This window comes from Musa acuminata, chromosome BXJ3-11 (assembly GCF_036884655.1).
Source record: "Musa acuminata AAA Group cultivar baxijiao chromosome BXJ3-11, Cavendish_Baxijiao_AAA, whole genome shotgun sequence".
NCBI lineage: Eukaryota > Viridiplantae > Streptophyta > Magnoliopsida > Zingiberales > Musaceae > Musa > Musa acuminata.
This window is the reverse complement of record NC_088359.1, coordinates 32,471,354-32,485,069: the sequence shown is the minus strand read 5'-3', so window position 1 is coordinate 32,485,069 and position 13,716 is coordinate 32,471,354. Positions and strand designations below refer to the sequence as shown.

The window sequence follows — 13,716 nt, the reverse complement described above, 5'->3', positions numbered from 1 at the left end:
GCAGGAATCGAGAAGGTCCATTACGCCATTCCTTTGAAGGCCGCCATCAGTGATGGGTCTACTCCTCCTCGCATTCCGAGGCTGAACCCATCAAAGCTTTTCTTCGCCGGAACTGGAGATCGATGCCGCAGCGCTCGGAGAGCTTAGCACAAGCCTATAGTTGATCAAGCATGCAAAGACTCGACCGCACTCCTTATGCTGTATCGTCTTGCCCTACATAAATCACTGATGAGACACCAGTTTCTGGATCCAGATGTTTAGATGCGTTTAATACTCTTCCGTTCCTTTTCTTGAAATGCCATGGATTTAGTTGCATAGTGGATATGTGACAAAGTGCAATTCTCGAGTGCTTATTAGCTCGATGCTCGCTGATGCCATTCTTTGGTTTAACAAAGGAGTTGGAAGTGCTGACATGCTCCTGTGACGTGGCTTGCATGTTCCCCACATAACCTAATCCGAAAATTATGACACATCAGACTTGTATAGATTTGTGTATATGACGACACGCTCAAAACTTCATCAAACTTATCTGAAGACATTTCACTTTAACCTAACTCATTAAGCACCTATTATCTTATGTACGGTGCTTATGGTTACGTGGCATATATTTAATCTTGTGCAGCTTGACCCGGTGAGATCCAGAGAAAGATGCTCTTCCTCCTCCTGCTAAATGGTAATTTAGTCAACCTTGCTGTAGAGTAGCTGGATCCCAAAAAAATATTGCTTAGCATCCATGCCACCAGGTTCTGCTAGAAACAAACAAGTCGGATTAGAAAAAGAAGTAATGATGTTGATAGTAGCACACACCATAAGATGACAGGAAGAGAGCCTATATAAATCATGTGAAGTCCTGTGACTGAATTCAGAGCATCTACCACATGATAAACTCTGACTTCCATTATCATTGCCAGTGTCGCGGTGTGCAAGTTGACCAAATTTATTATTAGAAATATCAGAGGCAATGTTTATCATTGCCAGTGTCACGGTATACAAGTTGACCAAATTTATTATCAGAAATATCAGGGGCAATGTTATTAGACTTTCCACCTATATGAAAGGCCAAGAATCTTCCAAGATACATGAATAGGCGCAACACTACTCCTAACCGATGGGAGTACATACGCAAGGTAGCTTGTACTGGTTCTGTACTTAAGGTAGTACATAGGCAAGTTTATATTATCTCGTAGAACAAAAGGAAGCTTGTACTGGTTCTGTACTTAAGGTATGGAAACAAAATTGGAGTGAAAAGAGCTGGTGATCATACTTTAGTTCCTCCATGTACGTTGTGTGTTACCTAATTGAGATGAAGTACGTGCCCGTTTGCATCTCTGCAAACCAAAAAAAAAATCAAGGACATAGTTATTGGTGCATATGTTTGCCAACTAATTTAACTACATTATTTTCCTCCCTAAAAATATGGGAGATCGATCCTTCAATCTTTCTTATCAAGACCAAAATGTTCCATGGTGGGGTATACCGTGTTGCACTGTAGCTTGCATCGCAGCAGCCACATACTTTCTTGGCTTGTCACCTTAATCATGCGAAAACATTTTTTGTTCTCTTTAGCACTCTTTAAGAGTTTTCGTGGTTTTGTTCTGAGTTAAGCATATAATTGTTCTTTGCATATCGGAATTAAAATTTCCCCAACCTAATCGTTTCTTAGAATTTGGATGTCATGGCAAGTTTACAGATGGTATATTTTCCTTTGGTATTACATGACGAGAATCAAACTCTCTTCCCTTCTGGATCAGATGAAACAACTTTTCCTTTCTTCTTTTGTTGTCTAATCTTTTCACCAAGATATTAATAACTCATAGTGACAATAGCAGGGACGATGTTATACGATTGTCCGATGTTTAATTTCGTTCTTATACATCTTATTGTCCGATGGAGTCCTCGTCGATCGGTATTGTCTAAGGGGTTGGTATATATTATCATGACAATATAATTCTCCAGTGTTATTTATATATTTATCTATCTATGGGAAGATTAATAACCAAAGGAAACAACATATTGTCTTCCTGTATTCTCCATCTCAACAGAAAATAAAAATATTAGCATTACATGTCTAAAAAACAAGCCTACCAGCTCATTTGCACCATGCCGTCAGGTGCAGCATGACAGATCAATTCACCTGAACATGCAAATCCTACTAAGAATCACACGCATATATATATATATATATATATATATATATCTGTCTCTCTCTCGTCTCTCGAGTGCTGGGATGTGCGATAAGAAGGACAAGAGCAACTCAAGCTTTGAAGTATGACTGTTGAGCAGTTTTTCTCATAGTTTTGCAACCTGTCCATGATACTAATTACGAGCTATCCATATAAATGTTGTGGCAGTAAACCATGCATTTTCGCACCATCGGTCTGCTAAAGACTTGCATGCTTACTTCACAGCTCCTCGACGTCGCACTGTTCATGCCTTGTGAGATTCAAAAGAACACGTACGTGTATGCTGCACAGCATCATCATCACGTACCAATAGCTCACCGAAGAAGAAGAATTCTCACGTCTCCATATCTTATGGATAGAGGAAAATGTATTCAAACGTGACTCGCGGATTTATTGTGAATGATAACATCACTCCCGTGTGTTAGGAGCTTGATACCCGTCCTACTCGAGTTATATACTCCTTTAATCGTTTGGACAGCTACCGAACATCTATCACAGTATCTATCTCATAGGTGTAAGTTCATAGATTATGATGTCGGTCTCTTTCAGGTTGTCGTTTCTAGTCAATTTTTAAAGCATCAAATATAATTCTATCCACAAGTCAATAACCATTCATTGTTATCAATCGTGAGGTTTAGAGAGATGTACCTGGACGCCTGGAACCCTGAAAGGGGCCGTGCTGACTTGCTCCACCTATCAACGCGCAGACCAAGAAAACTACGTCTATATACTCTTATCCACGCCTCCTCATTTATCATCTTTTCTCATGCACCAACTCCCCTTCTGGATCCCTATGTCATTTATCATCATTAACTTCTCAAAGATTGGAAGACACGGCCACAAAAGTATGACACTTCGTTCTTGCTCATGCAATGTTCGAGTCCCACTCCAGTTGCATGGAAATAAATATGCCGGTTGAATGAACTCAGTCGGTAGCACATTGGATACAAGCGTGACATTCTTTTTTATAGGTTTTCTTGTTGTATCTACTCATCAGTAGCACAGGCCAAACCACTCTCCAACGTATACTTCTTCGGCAGCTGCAACTCTTTTTGCTCCCTCTCATATGAGCACCATCTCTTCTTATCTCTCTTTCCTCGCCATACCTTCATGCAATAAAGAAGAAGACCCTTTGGTGGCTTAAAATAAATCTGAAGCCAGCTATGCATATAATATAATATATATATATATATATATATATATATATATATATATATATATATATATATATATATATATATATATATACATATATAATTTTAAGTCATCAAAGGGTCTTCTTATTTATATATAATGCAGACAAAGGGGTGGTCTCGTTGAGGTTCAGTGAGGAGGAATCAGATGTATGGTGAGGGAATAGAGATGGAGTTGCATGAGGGAAGAGAGATCAGAAGAGATGGCGCTCATGAAAGAGGGAGTAGAAGAGTTGCAGCTGCCGAAGAAGAGATTAATGGACTACCTGCAGTTAAAGCATCATCAGTGGAGACTAGTGACATGAACAAAGATGAGTCCCAGGAGCTGGTTGTTCTCCAACTTATACTTCCTTTCTTTGTGTTGTTACTTCCTTTTCTTCTTCTCTCTTATGTTTATTTATAGCTAATAGAGGATTATTCCATCACTGCAGAAGGCTGGATGGAAAAAGTTTCTAGTTCATGTTGGACCCGGATTCCTTGTTTCCCTGGCTTACCTTGATCCTGGCAATCGTGAGACACACACACACTCTCACTCTAAATCTTGAGCAATCGAACTTATGCTTTGAATTCTGTGGCAGTGGAGACGGACCTACAAGCCGGAGCGAATCACAGATACGAGGTAAGCTAAACATGGAAATCGCTACATCTTAACGAATTTGCAGTCTCTTTCAGTGGTTCTTTTTCTGAGACAGCTATTTCCTCAAGTCAGTCGATAAATGCTGTATAAAAGGAGATATATATATATATATATATATATATATATATATACCTATATATCCTCTCTAAAAAAGGATTCTTGTTTGAACTCTTTGGATCTGAATCTGTTCGTCCGGATTATTGGATAAGGATAACTAACTTGTTTATCTCTTGATTCATTTTTCTGCTACTTAATCCTTCATCTTCTTCCCTCTTCCTGGATTGACTGATGCATATTGTGGAAATTCTTAAAAACAGCTCTTGTGGGTTATACTAATTGGTCTCATTTTCGCGCTGATAATACAATCATTAGCAGCAAATCTCGGGGTGACTACAGGTATCAGAATCAGAAACACAACTTTTTTCTTCCTTTTTTCTGGATTGTTTTGTAGACAACCGATATGTACTTGAAATGCTCCTCCTACTCGCACTTCACAAAAGGGAAGCACCTCGCGGAGCTGTGTAAAGCGGAGTATCCAAAATTTGTGAAGTACTGTCTGTGGGTGGTTGCAGAACTGGCTGTGATTGCTGCTGATATCCCAGAAGGTTGTTTCTGAGCTCAAGATTTTTGTGTGAGCCTCTTGATGTTTCTTCGTCGTTAAACGATTCAGACTTACTGGGACGGATGAGCTTTTTTTGCAGTGATAGGAACATCCTTTGCTCTCAACATCTTGTTTCACATCCCAGTGTGGGCAGGTGTCCTCATCACAGGGTTGAGCACTCTGCTGCTTCTTGGACTCCAGAGATATGGGGTAATTTCAACCCTTGTTCCAACCTTTCACTGTTTCTAATGCAATTGGCGTCAAATGGTAATGGACCGAATAGATTTTGGGACAAATGTTTGTCTCATGTACTGTTGTTTTTCCAACAAACACAAGCAAAAGAGGAGGAAGAAAACAGGTGAGTCAGTGTCTCCCATTAGGAACTAGAAAAGAAGACAAGATCTCCTTAGCTTGTATTCACGAGCCTCGAGTTCTCTGACTTGGTCATCAAAGATATTATAGCAAGCAGAAGAATGATATCTCCTTGCAGCTTAAACAAGTTGGAATCCTTCGCCCTGTCTGTAACTTGTCGGTATAATTAAACCGGTTTATACAGGTTTAAACAACTGAGAAGTTACTATCTTGGCATGGAAACAAGTTACAGAGAAGAAAAAACCATTCTACTTGCAGGTCCGGAAGCTTGAACTTTTGATATCAGTGCTGGTGTTTGTCATGGCTGCCTGCTTTTTCGGAGAGTTGAGCTACGTAAAGCCCCCTGCATCTGAGGTGATCAGGGGACTCTTCGTGCCGACGCTTAAGGGCGACAGTGCCACCAGCGATGCCATCGCTCTCCTGGGTGCTCTCGTCATGCCGTGAGTAGATCGACACTCCTGCCATATGATTACTTCTCCGTGATTCTTTGCTTACTTCATTGGCCTTGTCTCCGCGTGCAGGCACAATCTGTTTTTGCATTCGGCACTGGTGCTATCGAGAAAGACTCCTCCCTCCGTCAAAGGAATCAATGTAAGCCCAACAAGGATTAAAAAGGAAAATGTTCATCAACGATAATCTATAAGAAGGATTAAGATCGATATTTGCTCATGTTCCTTTTGTCTTCGTGTAGGACGCCTGTCGGTACTTCCTCTTGGAGAGCGGCTTCGCGCTACTGGTCGCATTGCTCATCAACATAGCAGTTGTGTCCGTGTCCGGAACTGTTTGTGCTACTGATAACCTCTCATCTGATGATTCTGATACATGCAGTGATTTGACCCTCAACTCAGCCTCTTTTCTGCTCAAGGTTTGTCTTCTTCTTCTTCTTCTTCTTCTTCTTCATCATCATCATCATCATCATCTTCATCATCGTGATGGCAACACAAGTTGAGATGCTTTCGTTGCTTGTGTTCTCCTCAGAATGTCTTGGGAAAGTCGAGCTCCATAGTCTACGGGATCGCATTGCTGGCCTCCGGACAAAGCTCCACAATAACTGGCACGTACGCTGGCCAATACATCATGCAGGTAACGTCATGGTAGTGATTCAGATCACCATTTTTGCTTAGTAACCTGGGATTAAACCAAGCGATCATGATGATCCATAACACTAACGCATGCGCAGGGCTTCTTGGACATCAAGATGAGAATGTGGCTTCAGAACCTCATGACTCGATGCGTCGCCATCGGTCCCAGCCTGATCGTCTCTATCATCGGAGGCTCTGCTGGAGCAGGAAAACTTATAATCATCGCATCGGTATCGAATTTATTCATCCAAGTCGAATAATTTTCTTTTGCGTCATGCAGGTTAATAATGCGTTCATCAATTCTGATTACCTAAACCGTGCAGATGATACTATCTTTCGAGCTACCGTTTGCTCTTATCCCTCTTCTCAAGTTCAGCAGCAGTCGTACGAAGATGGGACCTCACAAGAACTCCGTCTTCGTGAGTTGATTTCAACTACATCCGTTGTATCTCTCTTGATTCTTTCGGTATCTACCATCAAACTGCTAAAGCTTATACTTCAAATGCAGATCATCGTGATCTCGTGGATCCTTGGTGTGGGTCTCATAGGAATCAACATCTATTTCTTGAGTACGAGTTTCGTCGACTGGATCACCCACAGCAGTCTACCAAGGCCGGTCACAGTTCTCATCGGCATCGTCGTCTTCCCCTTCATGGCCGTCTACATGCTTGCGATCCTCTACTTGGCCTTCAGAAAGGATAGAGTGGTGACCTTTGTGGATAAGTCTGAATCATCACAGATAGAAATGGAGGATGGTGTGCATCCTTCTGATGGTAACAAGGCGACTGAAGTCATACCGTATAGAGAAGACCTTGCCGACATTCCTCTTCCCAACTAAACTCAAAACGATGGCTTATTAGTCAAATCTTTGTATAACAAGTGTAGTGCTGTGCCAGCTAAAATAATTCCAGTTATCGTTCATAGACTTGTAAGACTTGTGTTGGTATAACTAATAATTATGCCACCAGATTATCTAATTATATATATATATATATATATATAAAACAAATTTTAATATGCATCATTTGATTCTTTCAAATCTTAGAGATGTTAGGCTTCTCTTTCAAGTAGTTGTCTACTTGAGCAGGATATGATGCATAATTACTAGTTATACCAACCAATGCCTATTGTATCGGATCGTACTGCCCAGTATGAGTGGTACGTACTGGTCCGATAGGCCAGCGGTACACGGACCGCCCTGTATCGGTCCGCACTATAGCACTGTAGCAGTGCACTATAGCACTATAGTAATGTTACAGTGCTCGGTAAACCTGAGTATACCAAACGATATACTGTACCGTATCGGTACCGAGTCCGGGTCGAAACACCGGTACGATACGATACGACAGACCTTGATACCAACACAAGTCTTACAAGTCTATCAATTATTTTAGCTGGCACAGTACTATACTTATTAGACAAAGAGCAAAGTGCATCATGACAACCAATAATATTCTTCTTGAATGGGTTGTATTTCTTAATTATAATATGCCTAAAAAAAGGGATGCTTGTGACCCTTAGCAATATAATGTCCTCTGTACAAGGAACCAACTCATCCAAACGGGTGTTACTGTCACTGCATACTCTCTCACTAGTCATTTGAAGTTTTAAGACTTTTTGAACAACCACAACAGAATCATAGAAACAGCAACATATGATAGGGTTAGATAAGTATTTTTAGGAGTTTTAATTATATTCAAATCAGTTGATAGAATTTTAATTAAATTAAAATTTCTTAGTGAACTAAGATTTGTGCCCATAAATATATCCTAAGTCTAAGGGTTTTAGAATTTCTAGAGAGAATTAAGAGAATTTTTTAAATTTATATGAGACAAGTTATACTTGGATAACTCAAGGATCATATAATTGATCTCATTTATTAATTAAAAAATCTGATTTTTACTGATATAAGCAGAAATTTATTGAACCACATTAATCTTGCGTCGCTTTTTAATATATTTTTTTATTGTTAATCTTTGATGAATTTTGTTTTAGTTTATGATTTTTCTCCTCTCTCTTCGCAACAGTGATATCCGAGTATAAAAGATCTAAATATTAAATATTCAACAAAGATGTCGTTGATTATTTCTATTGACTTTATTATGAAGAAATTTAATAGAAAAAGGATGAATGAGATGAATGTTGAAGGGATAAACAAATAAATCAGAAAAGATAAGCAACAAAAATTAAGAGAAGTTTGAGGTAAAATGCATGAGTGCTATTTGTCTTTTACGATTATTTGGGATAAATTAGAAAAGTTTAATATAGAAAAAAAGGTTAACTAACAAGTTGTATCTAAATCAAAAGTTATACAAGCTAGCGGAGGAGATCAACTAAAAAAAATTAATGTGAAGATTGATGAAAAAGATAAAGTTATTGAGCAACTTGGCACCTTAAACGAATATTGAACTCAAAGACACTGCTCAACAAAGATGTAAAAAAAGAGTTATTGCTAGCCGATGGATCACAAGGTTAACAGCCCTTTTCTGTTCCCAAGTAGATGACTTGAGAGGAGATCTTGTGATGCATGTAAAGTACAGAAAAGATTACTCCCTTCTTTGTCGATTAGATGGAAGTCACGTTGAACATATAGAAATAGATGAGTTTGTCGTGGGTAGGGATTATTTCTCAGCATAGGGATCATTCTCAAACTTCGAGTTAATCATGGGATTTCAACAGCGAATATGAGTCTCGCTCGATAAGATGTTCAATCCAAACAGGTTACGATGGAAGTACAGCAAAACCTGAGCGACCTGATTAAAAGTATAATCACAAAGGAATGCAGACAAGAAAGAAAAATACCTCATAATTTCAAGTTCTGGGTGGCTACCAAAGTTTTCCCATGTCGATCGACATCTGTTTGCATCACTTTAGATTTGATGTTCTTTTCGGCCCCAACAAATAAAGAAAACAATTGAAGAACCAAGTGGTGGAATGAATAAGACTAATGCCTTGCGTGCAGGAAGATTCCAATGTTATGTTTGTCTACCAAAGACATGACCTGTCTTCTCCTTTGTGGATGGCACAGAAACAAGCAGAGGACAATGCCTCGTGCAGTCCAAACCATTGGCCATGGAATGGCAGGATTCGCCACTTTTATTAGCTGTACAGAGATGATCTTCACTGTGACTGAAGGACAAGGTTTATCCATGACCCGATCGCTTCATTGACGAGCGAAGCGGACTGGCAGATTCCGAACGAATATTAGAAAAAAAGCTAGTGAATTAACAGGTGAAGTGATAAGATGAACTTGCACAAAGGTCCTAAGAACAGATTCTGAGTCAGTCTTAGTGGCCACCGGAAGTCGGTCATCTCGTCCCCGCAGAAGGCAGAAAGAGAATTGCAAAGATGTCGGCATGTAGATTCGTTTGATTTGTTTTGAATCGACGATGCTTTTGTGCAAAAGGTTCCATGTAAAACGGTAGCTCAAAATAAGCCAAACAGGGCGAGTCGCTTGGTGGTTGTACCAGATATGGGAATCGTGAGTATTGGATCAGCATCGGAAGTGCAGCAAGTGATCGACTCTCCTGTCGACCAGACGAAGACGAAGGGAAATGAGTGACACGGATGGAACGCAAGAGACGAGGAGTTTGCGGTCAGGAGCACCCGGTAATGAACTCTCTAAAATCTTCTTCAGAGTTCTTTGTTTCTGTAAAGTAAAACCACATGCCAAGGCCCGGAGAAAGACCTCTGTTGGGATCGATGCTGCACACGAACGAGCTCTGCAAACAAATTGTTCATGTCTTCGTTTGTGAAGGAGCCGACTGCGGTTATAATCAGAAAAAAAGAAATGATCCGTTTGTGTCCATCTTCACCCACATGTAACTGCGGGTTCTGCGAACATAGAGTTCAGAGCCGGAGTCTGACAGGCGTACCCTTGTCTTTCTCGTTGTCTCCATAAAGGACATTATACATTAATCTGAAAAAGGAAGGAACAATTAGGCCAATCCACTTTGTTTGTGTTCCTTCTGTTTGATTTCCAGTAGGTGGAAGATCCCTTTACTCCTGTGTCGAGAAGAAGACGAGCTAACACTGGAAGATAAGCTGGAAACACAAGGGAAGACGGTGATTCTTATAAGAAAACCTTGCCAAAATGCAAGCCCACGTGACTTCAGGAACTCCACCGAAGACGATGTACAGAACATTTACATGCGAATAATAGGTGACACAATCCCTCGAGATCCAGTGAACAAAACCAGAACAAGCAAACCAATCAACCACGAGTAGGATCACCGAAACAAAGGCAGTCCTTCATGATGTGTTCCTCTCGTTTCTGCCGCCTACATCAGTTGGATTCGCTGCAGCTCTTCACCTTGTATCGGTAAAGGAGCAACTTCTTCTTGGACGTGGGGTTGTCGATGCTGAGAACCACCTTGCCGGGCTCCCCAATCTTGAAGGAGCCTTTGATCACGGGCTCATCGACGGCGGCCAACTTCCTGATCTTGTGCAGGATCACCGTGTACCCGTCCTCCGCGCTCGGGGTGAACTCGGCACCGTAGCTAACCTCCCATCCCAGCACTCGGAGTTCCCACACGAGAACGCATGCCTGCCGACCGAGAGTAGCATCGTGTCACAAACGAAGCTTCTTTCTCACCGAAAGCTTAGATCATGACATTACTCGCAGGATTGTAAAGAGAAGAACAGATCTAACCTCGGTGGCTGGCATTTCTATGGTTTGCTTGGATGAAGGTTTCATGCTGACATCCGTAGCAGCATCAGCAGCGGTGAAATCGCAGTCATCGTCCTTGCTAAGACCGCCGAGTGCAACCGGGACTTGCTCAGGTGCTATGTATCTGCATCAAGCGCATCAACTAGTATGAGATCTTACACCACCGATTGGAGGCAATCGATGAAGAGGATGAGCGAGGAAGAAAAGTCATTCAGATAATATCACAGACTTGAACAGGGTCTCTGCAGATCTGGATGGTCCGGCGAAGACAAACTTGCTCTTGGTCCTCTGTGTGAAGAATGGGCTCATCATCCGGTTGACAGCCAAATACCACCATGGAACATTGATGAACACCTGACAGTTTGGTAAGCATCGTTGCTCCTTTCCAGTTAATTCAATGGCAAAACAAGACCAGAAGAGGGTGTATTAAAGATGCTATGTGTCACCTTCTTGGCGATGAACTCGGGGTAGTTGTCCTGGAGCAGAGTGACGGCTTGCTTCGTGACCTGCCGATGCTTCCCGATCCGTGGCGAGTTCTTGAGATCTGTCACCTGAACCATGGAGGAGATGCCACCAGGAGTGAAGTCCAGCTTCTCCCTGATCCCCTTCTCAAGGTACTGGATCCTCCACTTGAGGAACTTGCGCCGCTTGTCCGCGTCGCCGAATGTCTTCTCGTAGAGCTCCTTGTCGTGTAACTCACCGTAGACGTTGTAGCACACGGGATGGCCCTCCTTGTCGATGCCATGCATGTACACGACCTTGTCCAGCTCCGGCAGGCCGACGTCCTCCTCCAGGAGCGCCTCGATGCCGAACTGCTTCCTCCAGATGACGGCGTCCTTAAGCATGGCCAGGGCGTCCTTCACCTTGAAGTCGCGAGCTTGGAGGAATTTGAGGAGGATGGTGTCGCTCTTCTCGTCGCCTACAAGAGGGATCCCCCATATGAATACCTCCTCTGGTGGAGCCGCCGGTGCCGGAGCAGGGTCCTCCTCAGGCGGTTCCTTCGCTGAGTCCTCTGCAGCAGGAGGAACCTCCTCGGCTGCCGGAGGGGGAGAGGCCACGGGGACGACGGTTTCCTCGATGGCTTTCACCGTCTTGGCGCCGTCGTCGTCAGCCTCGGCAGCCTTCTCCTCCGCCGGCTGCGCAGGGGCAAGCAAAGGTTCCTCGTTTACCGATGCAGCGGGCTGCTCCACCACTTCCGGATTCAGAGGTACCTCAACCGATGCAGGAGCGGCCTCGGACGTCTTCGGGAGCTCTTCCGACGTCGGCTTCCTCTCCTTCACGGAAGCAGAGGCGGGGGCTTCTGCCGGCGCGGCTTCCAGCTCCTCCTTAATCGGCGGCTGCTCCTCCGCCGGGGCCGTGGGCGGAGGCCGGGGAGGTGGAGGGGGGTTGAACTCGTTGTTAGCGAGGGCGGCCTGCACGAGCTCCTTCAGCTCGTCGAGAGCCTTCTTCTGGGGATCGACGTCGGGGGCGGCAGTCTCGTCAGCGGGCGATGCCACCTCCTGGACCTCGTTTTTCTTCTCCTTAGCCTCGGACTTCTTCTCCTCGGCCGCAGGCTCCTTGGGTTCCGACTCAGCGGGAGCCTCGTCAGCGGGCGATGCCACCTCCTGGGCCTCGGTTTTCTTCTCCTCAGCCTCGGGCTTCTTTTCCTCGGCCGCAGGCTCCTTGGGTTCCGACTCAGAGGGAGCCTCGGCGACGACAAACTCCGCCGCTGGGACGGCTTCGGATGCCTTGGCCTGGGTTGCTTGGGCCATCGACCACAGGGAGAGTTAGAGAGAGAAGAGAAGGTTGAAAGTAGTATCAATATTATTAAGAGGTGGTGGAGGGAAACGACAGAGACTGGTTTATATAAGGTGGTGGTAGAGATGGAAGTCCAGCTCAAAACTACTCTTCTCCGTTGGGGTATCTGAGTTTGATTAAATTTATGATTTATTTTGGTTAATTTAAATAAATAATATTGAAATGTATAAGAAATTACTTTTATATTTTTGGCGTTGATGAGGATAGTAATTATGATAAGACTAGGCTGACGTCAGATGATGCCTCACGCCTCGATCAACGCGACAACACCTAGTCAAACGGAACAGAGCGTCGGCCGAGACGCATTAACGTCTATTCAGGTTCGGTTCCTCACGTCACGCCAACACCAATGTCAGACACTACCAGCCTGCCTCTTGCAAGCGAACACATCAGGAAACAGTAAGCTTCCCTATAAATACCCTTGTATTCTAAACGGAATAGAGGGGGAGAGAGGCACACAAAAAGACCTTCATCTAAATCCCCCTTCACATCAACTAACTTGATCGTCGGAGGGGTCGGGCTGAGCACCCCGACCCGACCTTTGTGCAGGGGTGAAGCCAAAGGTCCCCACGAGACCCGAAGGCGAGGAGCTCCTGCTCGGAGGAGAGAACGACACCGTCCAGACTACCGCACTCGACCACCTCGGTGGGCTCAAAGGTCGTCTCGTGAAGATCCCCATCATTCGGACCTGAACCCAGCCGCGTCGGCCCCGATAGATTTAGTTTTAAAGAAGTTCAAATGGAGTTCAAATGGATAGATTTAGTTAAGAAATGCATTATTTTAAATAATATGTTTGCATGTAATTATTTGGCACACGGGTAAAGCAGCAACATGTCAAGATTCACGTCTTCTGCTTGAAAATATAGCGCACTCTTTCTCTACTTCATCACAAGAGGAAAATAAATTATTAGTGGCAAATGATAAGAGAAACTTAAATCTATCTGTCCAGTGGTAGATTATAACAGGATTATGGCATCGCATCAATTAGGTGACAACAAATCAGCATATTTAATATTGCATATCTAATCTACTCATAGCACAAAATCCGACCTGTGTGACGTCAGTTCTCTTTAGACGCCCATTTTTCTTTGGAATTTGATGCTAAACTTGCTCACCTCCAGTTGTTAAGCTGAATTTTCTTGACATTTGCACCAGATACTTGCATTAGGTGCAGATCATAGA

The 13,716-nt window shown here is 43.2% G+C and overlaps 2 protein-coding genes across 4 annotated transcripts; one reads left to right on the top strand and one right to left on the bottom strand.

Moving 5' to 3' along the window:
- The first annotated feature begins 3,496 nt into the window (after positions 1-3,496).
- LOC135653206 (metal transporter Nramp5-like) lies at positions 3,497-7,092 on the top strand. 2 transcript variants are annotated; one of them, XM_065174881.1, is made up of 13 exons: positions 3,497-3,704; positions 3,808-3,886; positions 3,955-3,995; positions 4,331-4,409; positions 4,514-4,618; positions 4,715-4,824; positions 5,245-5,426; positions 5,508-5,577; positions 5,678-5,851; positions 5,965-6,069; positions 6,167-6,298; positions 6,392-6,487; positions 6,577-7,092. In XM_065174881.1, exons 1-13 carry the CDS (start codon positions 3,525-3,527, stop codon positions 6,904-6,906), a joined length of 1,683 nt encoding a protein of 560 aa, XP_065030953.1. In that variant the 5' UTR covers positions 3,497-3,524; the 3' UTR covers positions 6,907-7,092. The 2 variants fall into 2 exon arrangements, with proteins under 2 accessions (XP_065030953.1, XP_065030954.1); XM_065174882.1 differs by lacking the exon at positions 4,331-4,409 and having other exon boundaries at positions 4,465-4,618.
- Positions 7,093-10,113: 3,021 nt separating this feature from the next.
- Positions 10,114-12,538, bottom strand: LOC135652511 (patellin-3-like). 2 transcript variants are annotated; one of them, XM_065173486.1, is made up of 5 exons: positions 11,949-12,538; positions 11,184-11,873; positions 10,967-11,091; positions 10,720-10,861; positions 10,114-10,614 (listed from the first exon to the last, which is right to left on the bottom strand). In XM_065173486.1, exons 1-5 carry the CDS (start codon positions 12,486-12,488, stop codon positions 10,354-10,356), a joined length of 1,758 nt encoding a protein of 585 aa, XP_065029558.1. In that variant the 5' UTR covers positions 12,489-12,538; the 3' UTR covers positions 10,114-10,353. The 2 variants fall into 2 exon arrangements, with proteins under 2 accessions (XP_065029558.1, XP_065029557.1); XM_065173485.1 differs by having other exon boundaries at positions 11,184-12,538.
- Positions 12,539-13,716: the final 1,178 nt, after the last annotated feature.